The sequence below is a fragment of the Antrostomus carolinensis genome, unplaced genomic scaffold (assembly GCF_000700745.2).
Source record: "Antrostomus carolinensis isolate BGI_N321 unplaced genomic scaffold, ASM70074v2 scaffold27505, whole genome shotgun sequence".
Classification (NCBI taxonomy): domain Eukaryota; kingdom Metazoa; phylum Chordata; class Aves; order Caprimulgiformes; family Caprimulgidae; genus Antrostomus; species Antrostomus carolinensis.
In genome coordinates, this window is record NW_010317498.1 from 1 (window position 1) to 23,924 (window position 23,924).

Sequence of the window (23,924 nt, forward strand, 5' to 3'; positions counted from 1 at the left end):
CCAACCCAAACCATTCTGTGATTCTATAATCGTCAGTCTGAATGTGGGAGTTGTTGTGGCTTGTGAGGAGCTGAGGACGATGGGAGGAGTGAATGCGCGGGGGAAGGGTGTGAGGGAAGGTGGGTCTGGGGGAAGGTGGGTCTGGGGGAAGGAAGGTGGGCCTGCCCTTGATGTGTGCACGGGTGCTTTCCAGCGTTGCTCAGATGGCTCCTGCGAAGAAAGGTGGCGAGAAGAAGAAGGGACGCTCTGCCATCAATGAGGTGGTAACTAGGGAATATACCATCAACATTCACAAGCGGATCCATGGCGTGTAAGTTCCTCTTTCTGAAAGTCAGTGAGATTTCCCTGGTGTAAGGTGGGTTCGGTAGTTTTTAAACGGCAGAGAATGACGGTCTTGGCACCGGTGCTAATGGGGGTGTTGTAGTCCTTGTGCTACGGTGGTGTCCCAAGGAAGCGGCTCTGTCCCTGTGCAGACCTGCACTAAGCCTGTGGCTTTCGGGAACAGGCCTCTTTCTGGTTTTTCTGCGTGTTCCTGGACTTACTTTGAAGTTAGATCTGTTTACCTCTGTGCACAGGTCGTTATTCTTGCCCAAGCACATTTTAAAATGTATTTAATTTCTAAAATTACTACATTATAGTAAGTTTTAGAAGTGAAATACTGTTGTAGTAAAATTACTGGCTCTGTGCTTATCACTGAATTCTGTGAGGTGTACACTGGGGTGTGATCGTGAGTTACACAGTATTTGTTGTGTGTAGATGAGAGTCACTTTTTCCCCGGACAAAATGTTGAACCTCATACAACTGTGTAGCAGTAAAAGTGCTTGAGGGGATTTGTTGGAAGCTGCGTCTCCCTTTGAGTCTCTCTGTGAGGCTGCAGAGAAAACAGATATCAGAATAAAAACTTTAGTTGGTGAAATTGCTGAAGTTAACTTTGAACAGGGGAGAAATGGGACAGTGGACTGTTTTAAAACCATGGGTGAGGATGGGAGGCACTGGTACCTTTAAATGGCAATAGGATGTCCTGGCCTTGCCTGTTGATTGTTTATGGCAATTCAGTCAAATTTTTAATGCTGATTTTAATCCTGCTATATCCAATATTTTTTTGGGTGGGGGTGGGGGGTTATCCTCTTTTCTTTTTGGGCACAAAGCACTAGGGGTGAAATACCTTTTGTCTCGCTTGTAACCACTTGCCCACTCACAGTTTCTAGTGATAAATATCAACGGCAGTGTGGAAGTACTACTAAATGTAATCCACCATGGGACCTCAGACACTAGTCACGTGTCACGGTGGGGGTGTGATAGATATGGCAAAACAATCATGGTGCAGCTGTAACTCTTAATGTAAATGCCCAGTCATGCAGAATCTGTCCATAATGGGCACGAGACAAGCTGTACTTGTGACAGAACAGTTCTGATGGTGGTACTGGTGCCGTCCTGCTAACGTGAAGAAAGTAGCCATCAAATACTCGTCAGCAGAATTGTTAATCAGAACAGCATCAGTTTTGTTCTTCTGCCGTTTGTTTCAGTACTGATGCAGCTCTGACAAGTTTGTGTTGTTGCACTGCTTTTCCATAGGCCTTTTATTCAGAGCATCTGTGAAAGCTCTGGTCTCTTCAGTAATATTACAGTAATTTTACAAGGGCAGTTAATGACAGAACAAGGGGTGATGGGTTTAAACTGAAAGAGGGAAGGTTTAGATTAGACATTACGAAGAAATTCTTCACTGTGAGGGTGGTCAGACACTGGAACAGGTTGCCCAGAGAAGCTGTGGATGCCCCCTCCCTGGAAGTGTTCAAGGCCAGGCTGGATGAGGCTTTGAGCAACCTGGTCTAGTGGAAGGTGTCCCTGCTGATGGCAGGGGGGTTGGAGCTGGATGATCTTTAAGGTCCCTTCCAACCCAAACCATTCTGTGATTCTATGAATAAGTTTTAGTGTCGACATGTTTGAATAAGATTTAAGATCCCAGAGATCTTGCAGTTGCCAAGTGTTAAGTGAAGCTATTCTACATAAGTATACATGGTTTCTCTTGGGCACAGACGTTAAGGTTAGCAGCTGCCTGCCAGAGTAAAGGTCTAGTTGTACTAGGATGCAGCTATTGAACTGCTGTTGCACGCAGTTCTTTGGATTGTATGTTAAGAGGACGTCCATGGTTGGATGCTGCAACGAGTGTCCCATGCTGACAGTTTCCTGAACTTAAAGAAATGTCTCTTGTGTTTGTCCCAGGGGTTTCAAGAAGCGAGCACCGCGTGCTCTCAAGGAAATCCGGAAATTTGCCATGAAGGAAATGGGTACTCCTGATGTTCGCATTGACACCAGATTGAACAAAGCAGTCTGGGCTAAAGGAATAAGGTAGATTTCTGCACCTTCCCTCGTTGGGCAAGGAAGAACCTTGTAACTGTGTATTTGGAGGTACAGGACTTGGAGGTGTAGAAAAATGCATGTTCTTCTTGCAGTGTTTGCATTGTCTTTGCAAATGGTTCCTTTCTTACAACGTGCATGCCAAGCTGGTCTTTCTGTCACCTCTATGTTCTAGTTGGCTCCCTCAGCGTATTTGTAGCACAGCTTTGCTAAACTCTGGAATTCAATGAACTTCCTTCTACCTCTAATAAGAATGAAGCAAAGGAAAGAAGGAATGTGGGTTTGGGGATGGAGGGAGGGAAAGGATTGAGGTATTTGTAAATACTGCAGTACCCCAAGCCCTGTTGCAGCAGACAGTTTTTAGAAACGTGGCATTTTAGTGATACTTACAGATTCTTACAGGCTAGGGACCTGGCATTTGTGTAATGTGCCTCAACAGGATTTGTTTTCAAAGCTGAATTGATAAATGCTACACAGGGAAATAACGAGGTGTGTTTTAAATAGGACCATTAATCTTGTCTTGAAAGTACAAGTAAGTAGTTTGGGGAGGAAAAAAATACAGCTTCTGTTAAATCACTGCTACAGAGGCAGCTGGTTGGGCATTTGACATGTGTGAAGGATGGTGCAAAAGGACTCGTGAGGAGTGGGACCTCTTAAACCATAATCAAAGGTTAACTGGTAGGGATTAATACTGTGAGTGATACACAAACAGGAACCCTTGTTTTAAACCATGTCTTCTAGGAATTATATTCCCATGTCTGGCCTATGATGTATTTACAGTCCTTTACCTGGAGCTGTGTGCTTAGGCCAAGCCTTCCTTCAAAAACTGAGCGGGAAGATAGAACTGAGTTACTGGGCCTTCTGGGCAGGGGTTCTCTCTCCTTCCTCTTGAGCTGTTGCAGTTCATATGCAACGAAGAAGTAGCAGTTCAGCCAGGTGACAGCATAACTACAGAGTTTAGCAGGGAAGGTATAACCAAGGATTCCTTATATTAACTGGTAGAAGTGCAGTCTGTGGAGCAAGGAGTCAGCACATCTGTCTTTCCAGCGTGAGTTTTAACTGCAGTTTTCACTGGTTAGAATAAGTAATGTATGCAAAGTAAAATACCTTCCTCTGGAAGGATGTGGAGAGCCTAAAATCACCATCTCAGCTAGTATGATAGTCAGTGATCTAAGTAAAGTAGCTTTTGACTTGTTTCAAGAAGGGAGTAAATCAAACCAAGTGTCTTAATCACTGCATCCCGTCAGATTTACTAAGTATGCTCTTGAGAATGTACAGCAAGGAGGAAGTTCTTTCTATGGAGCAAAGTATTCTGAGCAGGAGTTTCCCAAAATCCCAAGTTCATTTGAGGTACGGGATTACTTGAAAAATGGTGTGGACAAATAATTTTGTGCCTTCCCTCAGCAGCCTGTTTTGGGCAGTATTATGGGAAGACACCAAGCCTGTTACAAACAATATCATTTTTGTGGTTCCATGAGCTTTGTGAGGAAGAAATGTTGGTCAGTTGTATGCCCACGAATAAGATCTTGGTCCAGGTCTAAGGCTCACTGGAATTTCCACGACTCCTGGCACACAGGTTGGGCAGTACTCTGACTCCTGACAGGGGCCTCAGGCTTTCAGAACAGATTGTTGGCCTTTTTTTCCCTCACTATTTTCTGTCCTAGTAAGAAAAGCTTGTTAGTAACGGCTGCTTGCTGATCATACTAATGTTGTGCTTCATTATCATCTCCATAGTGTATTTCCTGGATCAGTAGTGGACTGATGATGCACTTCTGGCTTTATGCTCCCACTGGGTTATGGATTCATCTCATTCAAGGCTCAGTTAAATCTTACTGGCTCACTTTAACAAAACTAAAAAACAAAACACTCCTCTAAGGCAAACAGTACAGTCTCTAAGATAACAGGATTTTGCTCTCACTATGGTGCTGTGATAGAAGCAGAATTGACTCATCGTGTCTTTGCACAAATAGGCAAAGCTCAAGAATTTGGGGGGAGCTACTAATCATGGAGTAAAGAACTTTTATTTTGTATGAACTGGCAGGTTGCAATACATATTTTACTGAAAATTAATCTGTCACCTTCATTTCAGGAATGTTCCTTACCGCATCCGTGTGCGTTTGTCCAGAAAGCGCAACGAGGACGAAGATTCACCAAACAAGCTGTACACACTGGTGACCTACGTACCAGTCACAACGTTCAAAGGTAAGGCTGCAAGCCGTCTCTCTTCCTCCGTGCCATGTCTTCTGAACAAGTAGCAAAGCGGGACGGCTCCTCCCGCAGTGCAACATCCAGATGAAAAGCACGCTGAGGGAGTCAGGCTGCTGGCTGAAACTGGCTCTGCTGTAGAGAACAGGGCTGCTGGCTTGTCTGATCAGCATTAAAAAGTAAATGTGTAATTAAGTGAAATAATCATGTCAATTTTGAGAGAATAAAAACACTGGCCATAGTTGTTAGGATAGTTTTAAGGTTTATTTTCCCATATAGAGTCAAAAGTTCAAGCAGGTTGAGCCTTTTCTGCTTGTCATCTGAGAAGTGTCTTATTTGCAGAATTGATCAAACATGAAGTCCCTGTTCAAACATTTAGTAGAATACTGGCCTATATAGTTTGTGCTTCCAGAAGCAGACTGTAGGTGTTCTTTCTTCTGAAAGACTTGTATATGCATAAAGGGAATTGTCCCAGTAATAGGTGGTGATACAATCTATTGTTTTGCAGGTCTACAGACAGTCAATGTGGATGAAAATTAAACAGATATTCATTACAATAAAAGGGTAAAAAGAACATTTATTCCTAAGTTGTTTTGGTTTTTTCATTGTCCAGTCTCTTGAAGCTGTCATCTGTGAAGCACTGAGTCGAACAGGTGGTAACATTTTAAAGTATCTTGTTTTCTTTGGGCTTGTATGTAACGCTGTAATATTTTTAATTAAAGAAACTGTGGACTTCAGTTGCATGTGAAAGGAATGGGGAAGAGATGGGAATGTTCCTGTGTGGGTGGCAGCATCCTAGTGTTTTGTTTCTAGGGGAATGAAAAGCCACTACACAGGTATTTTAAGTTAAAGCCAAGTTTGTTTAAAAAAACAAACCAAACCAACAAACAGACAACAAAAAACCCCACAACCCCCCAAACCGTGAGGTCAATACTTCATCTACACGCTCTCTAGTGGATAACGTAAACTCCCTGTGTTTGGTCCCCCGTGGGCTTCCCCCACGCAGCTCTGTGCGCTGCACTGAAACGTGGAGTTCTGACCAGTTAATTAATGTGAGCGTGCTAGCTCAGGGAATTTGTTTAATGAAGTAGGGACTAAAGGCACTTACCTTCCATAAATCAATAAATATTGTCAATGCAAGTCTAGTACAAAAAAGGGTTTAATTGAAAAGTGCATGTTCTCACAGACCACAGCAGAAGCACAGTCCATGTACACTTAACATTTTCAGCAAGACATACAAATTGGAATACAATCAAATATATTAAAATAGTTTCAATTACCAGCATTGAAACAGTTTTCAGTAATAGTGCAAAAAAGGCAACCCAAACAGACTGCAGACAGTAGCTGAGAAGTGTTTTCCCCTCTTTAAAAAAAAAAAAAAAGAAAAAAGAAGAGAACTGGAGCCAGCCTCTGCTCTCCCAGTGCGGAAGAGGGCTTCAGTGTCTTCACGCTGTAGACAGATGTTTCCTTTTACGTTCAAAACAAGAACATAATTAATAAATCAATGGCACAAAACAATCCTACACACCCTTTAGCTTTTAAAGCTCTTAAACTGAAAACCACAGACCAACAAATTGTTTATCAAAAGTCCACTGCTAACTGAAAGCCTTTTACAGTATGTGCTTTGGCATAATTTCAGTGCATTTCGTTTTTAACAGCTTTGCTACTACTGTGTGTTTAGTTTTGGATGTTCACCCCGTGACTGGCAGCTCATTCCATTTGTTCTGAGACTGTACTGATTTAGCTTTGCATTCTCAAGTTTTGGCTTCAGTTCTAAGGGTTTTTCAAAGAAGTTAACCAATGACTGTTCAGTCAAGAGGGATGCTAAGATATGTTCAAAAGAGACAGTCCAGTCCCCTTCAGTCACAGGAGAAGGTTGAGAGTCTTTGTGAGGGGTCTTCACAGTGTCAGTAAAAACAGCATCCTGGTCTGAAGCAGAGGCCTCGGGCTGCAAGTCCTCAGTGAACTCATCCGATCCACTCCCCAGGCTGATGCTTCTTTGTCCTACTTCTCCAATCTGAAGTAACAGTGTGGTCACAGTGGCAATGGCTTGATACAAATCGTTCTCCTCTGGATCTTCATGAAACATGCTATACAAGGTTTTGCAGAACTGAATGAATTCCCTCTGTAAAGGATGAAAAAAACCCACAATCAACTGAACAGCCACACGATGGGTAACTAGGAGTTGGGCAAGGGCAGGGCACTGCAAAGCAAGACAGAGTGCTGTGTACAGACTTGATCGTTTACAACTTCTGCCTGCATTTAAAAAAACGTTAGCAAAGGGATCTCACCCCCCCCCCCCCCCCCCCTCCCACTGATGCTCGGAAACCTTGCTGCTGCAAATCAAAGAGGGAACAGAGAGAGCACAGAAGTACTTCCCTGCCTTGATGAAGGAGATCAGGACCTCCCAGATGACCAAAGGGCAAGTGAGATACAATGCAAGGGGTACAATCCATTACTGGGGGAAAACTGGTGGTTACTGTACAGAACAAAGTGCAACCACAGTAGCCATCCACAGGTTTGGAAGCAACTTCCCTCCTAACATTTCTCTCCATCTTTCCCCAGCTCTTTTTCTTCTAGTAACAAAATGCAGACACCTCTGTGCCCAACCCCTTTCTCTCCTTCCTCCCCTCACTTACCCATTGCAGCTAAGGACATTTCCATACCCTGTTAGGAAATTTATGAGCCCTTCATACAGTCATAGGATGGGTAATTCAGGGTGGAAGGGACCTCAGAAGTTCCACCAAGTGATGCCTTTATGAGAGATTATGTGGCGCTGCTGAGCTGACAGGTTAGGTACATGCCACGCCAGCACAGAAGGGATTCTGGGTGTAGTCCCATCCTTCTTTGCACGTCTGTACATTTGCTACACTAATATGGGACCCTTCCCCCCCCTCCCCTCCTCCCCCAGTAAATTCCCTCATGCCAGCAACATCCACAGAGCTCTGCTGGCAAGTAGGGAGGAGATGGTGAGATGATGAGAGCCTTCAGCTGTCTTAATGCAGTTCTAGTCAGCGTCTGGTTATGACAGGACAAGTCCCAGTGGGTGATGGACAATGAAAGAGGTTACTGGTTTGGTGGAGAGGAGGTGAGGGAAGACAGAACAGCAGTATGCATCCTCAGGGATTCTCTGGGCCCCGCAGGAGGGCTTTTCCCAGCCTGAGTGAGCCTGTTTTCCAGCCTGTTACGCTGCAGGTGAGGGTCATCTGCTCACCAAGAAGTCTGAGGCGAGGGAGCTGCAGGAAAGGTGGCTGAGAGTTTTTAAAGGTAATGCCTGCTCCCTTGATCAGAGCAGCCTAATCCTTGGTCTCTCTACAGGGCTGAATCTCAGCTCAGGCTTAAGTTACACTTTCTCAGAAAGAGCTACACTGTTGGATTTATCATTTCATTTTTGAGTACTCTGCACTTCTTAGAACAACACACCATAGCCCCTAGGATACATACCTGGCTCATTTTTGGCAATTCTTTTTCAGTTTTAGTATCCTTTTCTTTGGCTAGATCCTTCAGCATCTGCTTCAACTGCTTTTGGTAGTCTACTGCATCACCTTTTTTGGAGCAAAGGAGAATTAAAGTCACTGGAGTAAACAGACATTTCAAAATATAACCCCAAGAGTGGAGATAATGGAGCAGGTTTAACAAATGGAAAACAAATGGAAAGGTGGTTATCACACGCATCAGAGAACCATTTTGGACATACCATTTGATTTTCCAATGACCAGTGGTCTTGAAGTGGACAGCAAAGGATTCTTTAATGGTGACTGGCTGTCTCGTTCATTTTCTGTGAGAGCTATCAAAAAACAGTGAAAAACAGAATGATTAATCCTTCCAGTGCTGCATAATAGTTATTTCTGCTTTTAAAATTTAATTATTTGAAGTAAGTAAAATAATTGGGCAAAGATGTTTTTAAACAGTACTTCATTAAATCATCCTGTAAAATCATGTTAATGTAAGTAAGGCTGGTGCTGCAGCGAGAGAGTCGTGAGTTTGCCAAGAATGGCACGTGTAATTAAAAACTGCACAGAGACACCACCACAGAACTGTCACCTAATCAAAACTGGATCAAGATGTCATAAAGAGATTTCAACTGTACCATCTAAAAATGTTATTCCAGTTCAACATTCTGTCTAGAAGGAACCATATAATTGGCTGCAAAAGATCTGAAAGCAGCAGGTGTGAGCCTTAACACCATGGGTCTAATTTGCACCCAAAAAAGTTCTGACTGGAGTAGTTTTTAAAATGCAGTGAGTGTAACGACAAATGCAAATCCTATATGCTCCCAGCTGAAGGAAGAAAGAGGGTTCTTCATTAAGCAGCCTTTTCCCAAAAGCTTTAAGCAAGAGTTTGGAGGGAAATGGAGGTATTCATTCCTTTTCAAACTCCTTACCAGGTGGGATATGCAGTTTATACAGTAACTTTATCTTTTCATTCATTTCTCCGTTATACATAACATCTGCAAGGGAAAAAAAAAAGAGTAAGGAGGAAGTGGACTAGAGCATTTACTTCCACAGTTTAAAATACATCAGGCATCTCTCTGTGCACAAAAGGTAATTGTTTGCATAGACAATACATGAAAACATACGGCCTGGACGTTACACTGAAATATTTTGAGTCGTGCCTGTCAATGCGGAACAGCAGGTGAGAGCCACGTGCTTTGGTCTTTGTTCTACCTAATGGCGGGGAATCTACCAAAGGCTGTTTGCTGCCACAGATTAACAGGAATGTGAGAGGGGAGAGACAGAAAACTCCCTTTGGGGTCATCGTATCCTTCATATTTGTCCCCTTCAGCCCCTACTGCTGTTCTATATAGAATAAGCCCAAAGGAGATAACTACTTCATATGCAGTAAAATTCATATTTTCAGTCACCATTAGAAAATGAGATTCTAAACTTTCAAATGCACTGAAATACATCAAGAGCTTTGTTGTTGTTGTTAATTCAAAGTTGTATCCCTCTAAGAATCAAAATCCTACAACAATATAATACAAGGTGTCTTGGTTCACATCAAAATATCCTAGAAAACTTAAATGGCAAGGACACCGATGTACTGATTTTTACTGAAGCTTTCAGTGTTGATTCATTTGTTTCATGTGGGGTCAGGCAACAGTTTAGATGTGGCACTTCCTTCTTCACCCAGATTTTGGGATGGGCAGCCTCATCTCATTAGAATAGCTGGTGGCCTCGAGACCAACACTAGTGCAGCTCTTGGTCCCCAGTGGACAGATTTCTTTTGTTCTGCTAATTCTAAGCATACAAGGCAAGCAGCAGTCAGTTGTCTAAGATGAGGTCTTCAAGGAGCAGTTACAAAGAGGTATACTGAGAGCAGCAATCTGGTAGAGAGGGTTTCCTAGCCTTCCATGCAGACCCAAGTATAATTTTAATTCATCAAATGTTTTCAACAAAATTTCTATTGTCCGAGAAATCAAATATTTTAATACCATATTCAATCATGTCCTTAGGCTGCCTTTTAAATCTAATCGACTTCAGGTGATTTGAACACAAAAAAAATCAGTAAAGGTCACTGGTTAGGCTAATTACAAGCCCAAGAAAACCATATGCCCACATCCTCCCCTGCCACTTGTATGGCATTTTAACATCCGCGTCCCACCCACATGTTGCCCCCGGCTCTGTCCGCCCTCCCGCCCTTAGGAGAGCCGATACCTAAGCAGCTGGCAAACCCCTTGAATTCCACCAGCCGGTCCATGTTCTCATCCAGGAGCCGGAAGGTCCTTTGGGCCAGGATGTCAGTGTGTTCCCCGCAGGTCCAGGGTGAGACCAGCCTGTAGAGGTTGGTGAACTGCTGGGCATCGATGCGGTACTGCTCGGCGTATGGTCTGCTGGGGTCATGCCGCTCAACAGCCGGACTCGTCATTTCCCAGTAACACCTTATTAAATGTTCCCTCTAGGAGAAACCAGAGGCGGGAGAGGGGGGATTGTGGTGTGTGTTATCAGAGAGAGCACAACCAGCAGAAAAAGGCATTCACATCAAAGTATGCTGGAAATGCTCAAAATTCTCTTTGCACGAGGTGTTAGAATGATACCGAGAGCATTCCTGTGAGAAAAAGCAAAGTGTGAATCTTTAATTACAGCAACCAAGTGCTCTCATGGTTTCCAATGAATAATTAATAAATTTGAAGGGAGACTGGGCAGATTCTGAGAAGAAATTCACTGCAGGCTACTGAAACTCTCATTAGCCACATCTGGCCCGAGATGTCTTTAACCAGCCAGAGGTCCAGACGGTCAGAGAAAATCCAGGGTAAGCGTTACACAGGCTTGACCTGCTCACTTATTCTCTCTCAGACCTCTCCGTTTGGGTACCATGCCTATTAGTTTTCCTCAGGGACAGGCTGATGCAAAACAGAGTCCTCCCTCACCAAACAAGCTGTCTTAGGGAAACAAAAAAGCTAGCAAAAAAGGAACCACCACCATGAAACCAAATGAGGAAAGGGGAGGAGTGCAAAGCAGTCCAAGCTCAAAAACAGAGCAGCAAGGAGCCAGAGGGAAGCACTGAAGAGCAAGACCCAGCAGCATCGTCTTACAACCACTAATGAAGGGAGGATACAACTGCTCTTAGCCACAAAGCTACATAAACACACCACAGTCATATTCTCAGTACCTAGTATTTATGGCTATGAACAATACACAAAAGAAATGGTCCATTAAAGGTGATAATTACATGCTTGGACCTCTAAATCAAGTATATTTGTATAGGCGTAGATGTCCCTGTCTCCAAATAACTTTTACAATAGTTCTTTTAAACATCAGCTTGACAGAAAGGAACTGAAGTAGAAACTGGTTTTAGTTCTATAAATAAATAAATAAATAGAACTATTAGAAAATTGTGAAAAAAATAGCAAGGACACAAGTTTGCAGGGATTTTTTAGCCCATGGAAAACAGAGCATGCCTTTAAAGAGCATTAAGAGAGCAGTATTTAAAAGTACTGCAGTGCTCCAAGTGAGCAGAGCTATGTATTATTCAATTTATTCTGCCTGTGAAAGTCACCAGAACCTAATTTCTCATGGACCATTTCCAAGCAACAAGTTAGAAAGGAAACTCTGATGCAATTCTGCTTTGAAGGATCAGGACATTACTATTCCTCATGAACAGCTGGGCAACCACAGAAAGGACAAGATGACCAGATCCCATCTGAACAGCACTGCCCAGGCCGAGGACACAAGGTCCGAGGTGGCACTGCAGAGCGACAGCTGGATGTTACACCCAGAAGCCTCAAATAAGTGCATCCCCTACTTTTCAGGGAGACCAACCTTGAACAAGTCATACAATTCCTCTAAATCTTCAGGAAGAATCGAAACATCTGGGATGACAACTCGGAGCTTAAAAAGAAAGAAAATCATGTCAGTGACAATCTTTTCTGCCTGACACAGGCAGGCCCACGAGCTCCACAGGGACTGTATGTATGTGGTACAGCTGAAAACCACAGTATTGAAAAATCTCTGCAATTTTTCCCTCTTCTTCAGGTTCACTGGTTAGACAGATCCGTGAAAAGAGAAATCCCTGAAGGGCTAGTCGAAACAAAGACAGGAAGTCCCTAAGCTACAGGTCACAGGAGGCTGGGGAAACATCGCATCACGCTCGCTCTCTTCTTACACTCTTCCCCAGGCATCTGCCTACGGCCACGGGCAGAGACAAGGTGCTGGGCTGGATGGCCCTGCAGTTGTTTTTAACATTAAAGCCACCCTAGAAAATAATGCACATGGCTGCAAAAGAAAAACGAAACCCATCAGCATCCCAGGAAAGAGTTTTTTCCAGAGTCTGTTCCCTTTTTCAAGATCTGGTAGTGCCTTTTAAAAAACAAATGCCTGACAGTGCTGGGGGAGAGGGGAGATGTTAAACTACCTCAGCTGAAACAATATTCTACTCAAGTCAAAACAGTTCCCTACTCACCACATTTTGCTTGGTTGTGTCTTCGTGGCTTTGCAGGACACGGATTCGGTGTTTGTAGCGCATGTGCTCTATCTGCGCCACAGAGTGGTCTCCAAATTTCTACAGGGAGGAACAGAATTTTATTATTTTTATAGTATTTTATTATATTTGTATCCCTCATTTACTGGAAATACAACTTCTAAAGTATTGTGATTCCCTGAAGAAAAATCCTACCCAGTCTCTAATTGATCTGTCAGTGTAGGTATTTATACTGCACCTAGCACTGTGCATTTGAGCAATTATTCAAGGACTCTATAAAAAGATGTGTAATAACTTTCAAAACATCCATGTTGAATTTAACCTTTTTCTTTTTTAAAATTCTAACTTAAGTGACCAGCAGACACGGAGCAGTATCGTACCTCATAGGAGTCATGAATGAGGTTAGCTATTTCAGTCACTGGAGAGGCTTCCTGGTCATCGCTGAAGAACGCGTGGTGATTGCCAATAGGTGGCAGAGGGCTTTCCTCATTTTTGACATGCTCTAAAAACCTGGAGGGAAGAAAAATAAGCAGCACGGCTTACTCTGCACTGTACTTCTCTCTACTCTACGCTACTCTTCTCAATTTAAATAGGCAAACAAGTCTTATGGCTCAGACTTAAAAATAAATTGGTTTTTGGGCTGCTACACTTTTCTAAAATGCCTTCACAATTACTCATCCGAGGAACAGCAAGCCAGCCAAATGACTAACTGCTGCCCAGGGAAGAAAACTTCTGTCTCCTTGAGGTGTGGAGCAGGAAGCCTGTCGCTCTAGGGAAGGCACGAAGAGCAGCAGTAAATACTGCACACTGACGCAGCTGATGCATGGCTCGGCACTGACTGCCAGGAAATTTCGCAGAACATCTGCTTGTCCGCTGTACAAAGCCCATTGTTTAAGGCAGACGCTGCGAAAGCAGCAGTAGCCACTGTAGCCAGTGCCTACAGAGCCCCATCGATATCACAACAGCATCCAAATGTCTTTGTTTAACAGCAGAACAGTCCACAATGGAAGGAACACTCTGCGTGGCCATACCTGCTCAGGATCATCAGGGCCTGCCCATCGTCCTTGCTGTTACATAGATCCACGGCGTTGGCTTCCAGTATGGCCAAGCCCAGCTGGAAGATGGCTTTGATTCCATCATAGAAGAAACAGTCCACAACATTCACAGCACTTTCCAGGGGCATGATGCTAAGGAAAAGGGTAAGGAACCACGAAAGAGAAATGGAAGCTAAGGTTGTTAGATCCTTCATATGTTCAGCCAGCTCTGGAAGTTGCTCTTTTATAAGCTCTTCAAACACAGACTGGTCTACCTGAGCACCTGCAAGGCATAAAGAAACAGTATTAGCCAGGACTGACACAGGAAAAAAATGCTCTTTCAAGCTAGTGATGGCTGTCAACTATCAACTGCAAGACTTTCTTAAAACTTAAACTGGCAAGATACGCACACATCTACAATGAAAAACCCCATTATCCTCCTGCTGTGATCTCAGCTCCAACCCTCACGTCCGTAATCCTTACTGTATGACTTTCTGCAAAGAGACAATATTGATTCTGCTAAGGGCCTTTATAGTGCAACGGAACAGTAATGGCAGCAGCTGTTGTTTTCAGCTAAAAGAGCACATAATAATTAAGTGCTAGCAAAAGCAATCTCAAAGCATTCAACTTGGGATCTATGCAATGAAAATGAGACAGTACACGTGCCTCTCCAGCATATGTGCTCAAGCAAGCGGGCAGTAGAGCTTTCATTCTAAGTGAGAAGATTTAAGATGGAAATCCAGATATGGCCACACACAATAAGCAGGAAGAAAAATATTTACACATAAATATATGTGCAAATATAAATATAGAGTTACATGCATGTATATATTTTAAGAACAAAAGATTTCTGCAATGCCCAGATATAAGCTTTCCTAACTGTCCCAACCAGTCCTTCCAAAAGCAGCAGATTTGGGCTCTGTTTCAATTACTGGATCAGTCCTGCTTTGTCAGCAGCTACTGTGGAATCGATAGAGTTTCGTATTGCTGAAGGGGTCTGTGTCTACAAACCAGATCTGCCACATCAGGAGCTTAAACCAAAGATGCTGGAAGTTAAAAATGTTCCTGAATACAAAATGCAGTTAGCTTTTCAATTATTTATCTTTCATTTGAAGTTACCTCATGTAGTCATTCTTTCTAATAGTCCATATTCTGCTAAGACTAAGAGACAACTTTAATTGCTATGAAATGCCTGAGATGTATATCCTCTTAGCACTCAAATGTTTTGTCCAAAAGCAGAATATAACCTGGACAATTTGTGGCAGAGAGCCAGCATCTTTTGGCTTTGCAGCCAAATAATTTTAAAAGCCCAGCTATGACATTTCTCTGTCTTAGAAGTTTTCACATCAAGGCACACGGAGATTCTGCTGGTGGCTGAACAAACATTACAGAACCACAAATCAAAAATAAGTGCCCAGGGACATGCAACGAGCTTTTGAGAAACACATCAAGCATGGTGCTTTGCTTTGAAGGGAAAGCCTTCTCACATCAGATGCTCATAAATAAGAAGGGTAAAGAAAACAGAGGAGAAAAGGGACTGGGGTTACTCAACAGAAGGCAGTTTTTGTTTGGCTTTTTTTTAAACAAGCTTAATACAAACAATTTAATAGCCATAGTTAACACAGACCCAAAAAATACAGCCGGTTTTAGGGGTATTTGAAGGAAGCCAGAGACAGATAGGCAGGCATATAAAAAGATTGTTCCAGACTCAGAGGCAGCACTAGCAAAAGCAGAGGTTTAAAAGGAATGTGCAATGTTGCCCATATCTTTTGCAGATCTTATTATAATTAAGTGTTGACACTGCAGATTAAAATCAAGCAGGTGTATTCAAAGTAACTTTTATGCCCACCTTTTCTTTAGGCTCCCAGAAACAACATAATCCGGGCAACTGAATGTCTAATTTAGTACAGCATGGCACCATGACAAGGTAGGAAAATACCAGGGTATCCATTTAAAAAATTATGACCCAAGATGCAAACTAAATGACATCTCCAAGACTGAAAAGGCAAATCAGAGAAATGAAATGACGTTTTCAGTGTTTCAAGAATTATAATAACGAGACAATGACAGTCTAACAGATAAAGTGGGGTAAGATGGCCTGCTGGTTTATGCAGAGGATGGAAAAGTCATGGTAACATGCATGACCCTTGCCACCACTCCTGACCCAAGTACAACTTGTTTCTATCTTGCAGCTATCTGCTTGTAACTTCCACTACACATTGCAGAAGAGAGAAGGACGGAGGGAATTCCTGAAGGGGAAGATAAGGGGTGCCAGCCCGGCCTGCAGGCTTCTCCCATTTGCAAGCAGTGGAATTATGAAAAGGCTTGTTAAAAGACAGAGCGGTCATAGCTGGCAAGGCTGAAGGAGGAACATGGTCATGTGATAAAAGTAAGAAGGTTGAGTAGGATTGAATTGCCAAAGTTTTGAAAGCAAAAATTAAAAAGAAATAAACTTTAGAAATATTCTGAATATCATAAAGAAAAGGACCAAGAGCTAAAGGACCATGGAGCTAAGAAGGGCTGGAATATCCAAGGCCATTAATTCAGTAGCTGTTTTGCCTATAGAGATTACTGGCTGACACTGAAGAGGAAAAGCACAGAGACAGGTACCAAGGTCAAAGATCATCAAAGCTATAGAGAGATCAAAATCTGGACAACAGTGTTGGCAATGTGGACAAAAAGGAAAAGCTGGGTCTTAGAAGTGTTATGCAGGAAGAAGCAATACAAAGTTTAGACAAGAGCTGGTTGCAAATCAAAAAAGAAGGTCAACTGGAATGTGGAGCCAAGAACACTAACTCAAGCAACAGGAACCAGAGGAGGGGCAGGGTGGAGAAGATCAGTAGCACTGATTTGGCCACGCCAAGGTCCAGGGTAAATCAAGCTGCAGAAGTAACCACTCAGTGAAGCAACAATGCTGCAAAACTACATTGCTGCCATTTGACTGGGAGGAGCAGGGGAACTTCTGAGCTGAAGCCCCTGGCAACAATGTAGGCTGCAGACAGGCAAGACAGAAACCCAAAGTTAAATACAACTCAGTGCCAGTGATATGGTCAGCCTCGTGGGACAACTCAAGTTTATTTGGGTGTGAAAAATGCTACTTATGGGCAATAACCCAGCAAGCACCAAAATCATCAGTAACTAAAGGCAGGCCCTAGGCTGATGATATCTAGAAACGCACAAGGACAGATAAAGCTCTGTTTCTTCTTTAATCAAGGAAGGAGACAGGCAAACATGGGAGTAAGTCACTGAGATGGCAGTTTAAAGTCACGTTTGGAGACAAGAACCAAAGTTCTGACAAGTAAGACAGTTACAGTGCCCAACCCACTAGCTGAAAATACCAATGGCATTCAAAGCACCACAAAACATTCTAAGCATCCAGCTAACTTTGGACTAACTCTGCTTTAACTTACCTTACCTGCCAGTTCAGTGACAATAACTGCAGTGGCACAGTGTCAGGAGGGAGGTACGACAATCCCATCCTCCAAGCAAAAGACTGGAAATCTTCTGCTCCCCAGGCAGTACACAAGTGCCTGCACCATTTCTGGCTCCCAGAACCACTACCACCAAGGCTTTTCTCCTGTCCCCACCTCCTCACAAGTGACCCTGATACCTCCCCTTGCTATGGCAATGGTGTTAGCAGCAGCCAATATAACTAAAGAGTAAGGTCAGCATTAATGAGGGAAAAGCTTTCAAACGTTTCCGTAAGAGGAGGAAATAAAGTGACTGCAAAGACCAAATGCTCTTTCTTGTATGCACACCTGCAATTACCACGTCAAGCTCTTCAGCCCTGTGCATTATGTGCATTATGCCCTGTGCTCTTCCTCTGCGTTATGCAGACGTTTGCACAACGGTCTTAAAAACAGCTGCATTGCAAAGAACAGGAGACAGAGCACATGCAGTACAAGGCACGCACTGCAGAGGGACTGGGCTTATTTCTTAATGCAGCATCTCACATTCAGAGGGCTTTTATTACAAAGGGACGGTTTAGATGCAAGCCTGTATTACTCCAGCAGCCAGGCAATGCAGACAGGTCAGATTAGAAATAGCTACCCTAGCACATCTTTCCTAGGTCCATCTTAAACGGCTCAAGTCTCTAATACTGAACACTCCTAACCAAGACACGTAAGCTCTTCTATTTTTACCCTGCAGGTAAAAGCCTTCTGACCAACAGGAAAAGAAAAAAAAAAAACCCAACTAAACGTAAAAGCTGAGCTTATATTTATAGTTCTTGCACTCAAACCCTTCAAACCAAAACCAACCCTAGCTGGAACCTGAGCAGCCACCACTGCTGTCCCAGCATACTGCACAAGCTGATGGACCACCTCACCTGTGGGGTCTGGACCTCAGAAGACCTTGAGCATTTTACTCACCCCAGTGCCATTCAGCTGCCCCTTCCTAGTTAGCAAAAGGAGACACAGGAGCTCACCTATCACTCTGTGGTTGAAGTAATCCGGCAGCATTCGCTCACACACAGCAACCAGCAGCCAAAAGGCTTCTTCTTCTTTGGCGTACAACAGCAACACGGAGGTCAAAATATTCATAGACTAGCAAGGGCAAAGAAGAAAATGGCATTTGTTAGTGACAACAAATCCCACTGCTGGCAAAAGCTTAAATTGTGGCTATGTTTAAAGAAAGCAAAGTAGCCTAACATGATGTAAACAACTACAAAAAAAAAAACAGCATGAGAAAGGTAACAGACAGTGAATACACAACTGCAACCCAGAGGCATAACAAGTTTTTCAAGCTTACGTATACTGTTTTTCCTGAGAGCACTAGGAAACAATGGAAAAAAGCACAGTACTGGATTTGCCCAGGTACAAAGTAGGTAACTGACAGAGCAAGATATTTTGGGGCCGCTTTCTCCCCTCTCCCTGTATTTGTGTTTTGAAAGAAGATAAGGGATCTGTAACTGGTCTGATGTTAATCAGAATTCAGAGAGATGCACAGAAGGCAAAATTACTATTTTAGCTGACGAGCTGGGTAAAGTGCCTCATGATTTGTCATCAATTTTGGAAGAAAGGAGCAGAACTTCAGTTCATTAAACCTCTTTCCCAGTGCTCTACGTGAAGCTGATCTGTGCAGGCCAGTTTACTTTGCACTGTCTACAAGTATTGGGTAAGAAACACACTTTTGAACAAACAGAAGCGTCAGAAACATCTTTTTCCCCCCCTTTAACCCCAATTGCTGTTTGCAAAATGTTGAGTGAAGACTTTTGTTAAGCTCGAGTGACAGCCTGTGCACTTGTTTTCCAGAGTAAATCACATACAACATCTAAAATTATGTATTTTTTGTAACTAAAAAGTCATTATTTATCAAAGCTACCACTGAAAATACTCCCAAGAGAATGATAAAACTGGGAGAGTGGAAAGAGGAAAAAAAGCAGCGAGCGTTACCCCGCTGGGGGTTTTTCACCTGGCAGTATCCTATTTTGGGGTTCCTGTGCGCGTACGCCGTGAGCACCCTTCGCAGGGCGGCGATCCCCGTCTCGCTCTGGAAGGCGGGGTGCTCGGGCAGCGAGCGGTGGAGGTCACGCTCGATCTCCTCCGTCGCCATACAGCACTTGCCCATGGACGCCTCCACCAGATGGACGTAGTAACCAGGATGCGCGTCCAGATCCGTCACGGCGTCTGACGGCAGCAGGGAGAGAGAAAGAGGAGGACGCAAGTGGATTAGGACGACGCTAAACTTAGTGTTGTGGGTATAACTGCTGGAAAGGATGTAAGCAAGATGGTTTTCCCCAGGGTTTGTGAATTTAGTGAAATCTCCAGACCTGAAAGAAATAAAAGTCCTAGCAGAATATGTGTCCTGAAAACAAAATCAATGTTAGCAAAGCTTGTATGATGCACCTTCATTCAAAATACCTTCACACTGACATGGAGCAGACAACTTCCCCAGCAGAAAGAATTCCTGGGAGAAATGTACTCAGTGATGTTCACACCCTCCAAGAAGGCAAAACTTCACATGAAGGAATACTTTCTACAAATATCTGAACGTGCTGTACACTGGATTAAGGACTAAACTTGAGATCATATTGTAGGCACATATTCATATTCTGGCTCTGACAGATCTGAGGATGAAACGAGTCATTTTTTCCATCTCCAGTTTCTATTACTCCTGCCAACATTCAACAAGAAGCAGGAGCAGGACTGCTGACTTTAAGATGTCATTATTTTGCAATAATTTGATTTGTCTAGTTTAAAATCAATATTTATGTTACAATCTAATTGTTGCTTGAAGACGAACAGTATTTTATGAAAACATGACGTTAATTTTAAATTACACAGATGAAGCAGATGTTATTTCAACCCTTCTGCACATCACGTCATATCATCCAGAGATAAATTTTTTACAGATCTGCCTATGTACTTCCTTGCGCTTATCAGTTCAGTAGATGATCATCTCTCTTCTGTAAGCACTATCATAAGCTCCATGTAAATGACATTTATAATTGCCCTTGGGAGATTTCTTGCCTAAATGTTTTGCTGTGGTCAGAATGAGATGATGCTGCAAACATGCCCACCTGAGAAGAGCAGCCAGAGTTTGCCTCTTAAGGATTCAGGGATTCCCATTGCAACAAGTTTTCTGATCTTCTCTGTGCGAAACATGCACACGGTTCTGCCGTATTCTACAAAATGGTCATCCCACAGACTCTCTTTGATTTGCTCCCTAGACTGGGAACAAGAAGGTATCTTTTAAAAGAAGAAATTGTCTGCATGTGAGAACTGGTAAACAGAAACATTTCACACATTAGAAATTCTGCAGAAATTCTCCATTACCAATGGAAGTCTGTTCTAAGGACTACAACTTTCCCCATTTTGCAGATGGAATTCACCACACAGGGGAAGAGCAGAACTGATCACAAAGGGAGAAAAATTACAAATATTCACCAGAAAGAAATGGGGGGGGGGAAGCAAGGGGTGGAAACTCCAAGCAAATAGAAAAGTTGTTATCCCATATCTACCTCCTCCAGTCAATACAGAGTTCATTTTACTAAAAATGAGTATCTGTTTGAATGTCACATCAGCTTTTTTTTTAAAAAAAAAACCAAACCCTCTTACAACTTCCCCCAAATTGTACATACCTTTCCAAAATCAAGGCCTGCCATTCCTGAGTGATGAAAGTCTGACCTCAGTGCTTCTGCGTTGAGCAAATAACTGCTCTCCTTTCCGCATGCGCTCCTCTCCTTGCCTTGTGAAGCCTCTGTTCCCAGATGTGCAGGCTCACCGTCCCTGAGCACACACGTGGATCCAAAGGCAGGACTGTTCTGCAACGCAGAATCAAAGCGGTAACAACCAAGAAGACGCTAAGAACTGTGTCCTCAGCTGTCTTCAAGACACAGTTAGCCTTTGCCTTCTGCATCAAAATGTTTCACCCCTTCCAGCAGAAAAGGCCTTACTCAAGACTTTATTCAAATTACAATTCATTTGTAGGTCAGAAAATGGGGTTGTTAATGTAAAACAGAAGTTGTTAGTAAACTCTGAGTGTCCTTGATGACAAGGTACCAAACAATCTTCTACTTTGGTTAGGATTTGAAAAACAGAGAATCAGAGAACAACTGAGGTTGGAAGGGACCATCTTTTTCAATCCCTTGCTCAAAGCAAGGCCCCTCAGACCAGGGGACTGTGTCCAGTGGAGCTGAGTAGCTCCAAGGAAGGGGAGTCCACAGCTTCTCTGGGCAGCCTGGGCCAGCTCTGCCCTCCTTGCAGGGAGATCTTTCTCTTTTTACCTAAGCAGATTTCCCTTGCTGCAACTTGTGACTGTTGCCGCTCGTCTTTTAGCTGGCACCTCCAACAACAGTCTGGCTCCATCTTCTCTGTAACTCCCCATAAGCTAGTGGAAGACAGGCTGAACAAGCCCTGCTCCCTCAGCCTCTCCTCATAAAGCATGTGCTCCAGCCCCTGACCATCTTGTGGCCATCCCCTAAACTTATTCCAATTTGTCAATGCTTTTCTTGTGTGATAGGGTAGAGTCAAAACTGGACACAGTGCTCCTGAGCACCCTCAAAAATGCTGAATAAAAGGGAACAGTAACATCCCTTGACCTGCTGGTTACACTCCTGCTACTACAACCCCATATGCTGTTAGCCCTCTTCACTGTAAGAGCACACTGCTGACTTGCAAGCTCAACCTGTTGTCCACCGTGAGTCCCTTGCCTTTTCCACATGGCTGCTCTCTAGCCAGCCAACACTCAGTCCCTCTTGTTGCATGGGGTTCCTCTGCCAGACTTCACATTTGCTTTTGTTGAACTTCATGAGGTCTCCATCGGCCCAATTCTCCAGATCATTAAGGTCTTTGTGGGGGGCAGCCCTGTCCTCCAGCATATTCACTGCTCTCAACCACAACCATGCTGCAAGTGTGCTCCATCCCACCAGTCAGGTCATTAAAGAAGGCATCAGACAGCAATGGCCCAAGACGAACCCCCTGAGGAAGGCAGGAAAATGGACCAATGGATAAACACACTGAATTCATATTCCAAAAAAACCCCAGAAGTTCAGTACCTGGTTCTTATTTTGCAAGTTGTTACAGTGCACTGGGTTGCTGGAGTTCACTTCTTTTAGCCTCTGGAGCAGGTTCTCCACCAAAGTATCCCGGTCCTTCAGCTCAATGAACTGAAAGGCCATCTTGCTCCTTATGCTAACAATGATGGGATTAGGGAGAAGGCTTGTGTCCTCCATCTTCTCTATACTGATTACCTTTTCCAGAAACATTACAGAAAACAAATTAGGCACTACAGACACAGAAACACCTTCAAATATTCTATGTGTACCACAACGCACAAAACCAGCATTCATTTACACACATGCTTTAAATACGGTTATTCATATCGGTTGTCCTCGATCAGACACATCCTACCACCTGAAGTCTATGGTCTCTTCAGAAGCTCACAGCAGGCACCAAAAAGTATCCCACCTGCCTTTTTGTTGTTGGGGTTTTTTTTGGGGGGTGGTTGTTTTGTTTTTTTAAATTACTTTGACATCCACTACTGGAGAGTGGACTGAGGTAAAAGATAAGAAATGGAATTGATGATAAAAACAAGATTTAGAAAATTATCAACTTGATCTAATTCTGGGGGATGGAGGAGGAAATTCACAGTCCTGAGGATAGGGGAAAACAGTTGTTTTGTTGTTTGTGATTAAGTATATCACACTGTTCTCTTACTATTTTCTGTTTCTGTAACAGTAGAAGATAAGTTGCTACAGTTAGGATATTTTGATGTTACTCTGTTATTAGTCAAGGATGAAAGGAAAGCTTTAATTAAAAGATCATAACAGCCTTGTATACACAGCAGATCAGGCAGATGTTTGCTGACAGCTTCCTTCTCCTCTTCTACTCCCACCACCTTCCCATGCATCCTCTGTTCCATTTAAATAAGTCTCTGATTTCATGGAAATGTGGCAGCTCATCACTGCCTCCAGAACATCCCCTTTTTCTCTGTCCTACAGGTCTGCTAGAGTTTGTCTATGCAGGGACTGCTTCAACACTTCTAAGTGCTCATCCCCAGCAAGGATGCTTTTATATTGCTAGAATGGGTCCAAGCTGAAGTCTACATCAACATAAAGCTGGACATATGCATTTGTGGAACTGGGAGGGGAGCACTGTCCAAGGCTCGGACCGATCAGACTCTGGTTTTGCAGTGATCAGTCCCGCTGCATTCCATACTTCACTTTGAGGGTCACATTGAATCACCCAGATTTTTAGGAACTCATGTCCTAATGAGCCCCAGAACAAGCTTTACAACAATCCCGTAGGCACAATACACGCAAACATCCTACCCTTTTTCATCAAACAGTTTGCTGATAGAGTCAAATGACAGTGGATGCTTACAGTAGAAAAAGGCAGATAGAAACCCGAAATGAAACAAACAACTCTACCTCTCTAAGTGGGATGATAACATTGCAGCAGCCATTTTCTTTGCTGGCAAAACAGATATAACTGTCTGAAGTATACATCCTTCCCGCTGTGTGACAGCGACTAAACGGTGTCCAGAGAGAACAGTCTACAACTTCATGCAGCTTCTCCTTCCTGGGCAATCTGAAGAAGGCCCGAAAGAATTCATTCTGTGCTCTGGCTTCAAGATCCCTTAAGAGAAAGCAGTAAGAGCAAATCACAAGACCCCAAAAGCCAAGACATCCAGCACAAGGTTGGTTTTCTTGTTAGCTTCACCAAGAGTGAGGGATACAGAATAAAAGCACCATGCACAGCCATCTTCACTATCTATGTGAAGAGACTGATAAAAGGCAAAGCTTGAAATACAAAAAAGAACCATTATCAACGCTTGCTTGTTTAACAATAAGATCAAAAGCAACTACTGTAGTCACTAGGAAAGGAACACTAACTTAAATCAGCTGGTTTGCTGGGGTTTTTCTAATTATTATTTAACCAGGCATTTTCTGTGGCTGCTGTACTG

The 23,924-nt window shown here is 43.2% G+C and overlaps 2 protein-coding genes across 2 annotated transcripts in view; one reads left to right on the top strand and one right to left on the bottom strand.

Annotated features, from left to right (window-relative positions):
- The first annotated feature begins 198 nt into the window (after positions 1-198).
- Positions 199-5,146, top strand: RPL31 (ribosomal protein L31). Its single transcript, XM_010168607.1, has 4 exons — positions 199-310; positions 2,224-2,349; positions 4,448-4,560; positions 5,072-5,146. Exons 1-4 carry the CDS (start codon positions 204-206, stop codon positions 5,101-5,103), a joined length of 378 nt encoding a protein of 125 aa, XP_010166909.1. The 5' UTR covers positions 199-203; the 3' UTR covers positions 5,104-5,146.
- A 921-nt stretch (positions 5,147-6,067) lies between these two features.
- TBC1D8 (TBC1 domain family member 8) overlaps positions 6,068-23,924 on the bottom strand; it is a gene marked incomplete at its 5' end in the record, with an annotated part of 35,683 nt that continues 17,826 nt past the window's right edge. Inside the window, 15 exons of the mRNA XM_029085116.1 lie at positions 6,068-6,688; positions 8,008-8,108; positions 8,261-8,350; positions 8,948-9,013; positions 10,221-10,461; positions 11,826-11,894; positions 12,466-12,564; positions 12,864-12,993; positions 13,515-13,800; positions 17,944-18,061; positions 18,930-19,144; positions 20,038-20,188; positions 20,599-20,781; positions 22,015-22,209; positions 23,389-23,596. Of these exons, the coding sequence (XP_028940949.1) occupies positions 6,230-6,688; positions 8,008-8,108; positions 8,261-8,350; positions 8,948-9,013; positions 10,221-10,461; positions 11,826-11,894; positions 12,466-12,564; positions 12,864-12,993; positions 13,515-13,800; positions 17,944-18,061; positions 18,930-19,144; positions 20,038-20,188; positions 20,599-20,781; positions 22,015-22,209; positions 23,389-23,596 (2,611 nt within the window). The remainder of the gene's footprint in view (positions 6,689-8,007; positions 8,109-8,260; positions 8,351-8,947; positions 9,014-10,220; positions 10,462-11,825; positions 11,895-12,465; positions 12,565-12,863; positions 12,994-13,514; positions 13,801-17,943; positions 18,062-18,929; positions 19,145-20,037; positions 20,189-20,598; positions 20,782-22,014; positions 22,210-23,388; positions 23,597-23,924) is intronic.

What these genes read in the sequence shown, in the direction of transcription:
- RPL31 (XM_010168607.1), top strand. Translation starts at nt 204, where the DNA reads ATGGCTCCTGCGAAGAAAGGTGGCGAGAAGAAGAAGGGACGCTCTGCC. An exon ending in GTCTGGGCTAAAGGAATAAG is followed by an intron (nt 2,350 to 4,447) that starts GTAGATTTCTGC and finishes CCTTCATTTCAG; the next exon opens with GAATGTTCCTTACCGCATCC. An exon ending in ACCAGTCACAACGTTCAAAG is followed by an intron (nt 4,561 to 5,071) that starts GTAAGGCTGCAA and finishes ATTGTTTTGCAG; the next exon opens with GTCTACAGACAGTCAATGTG.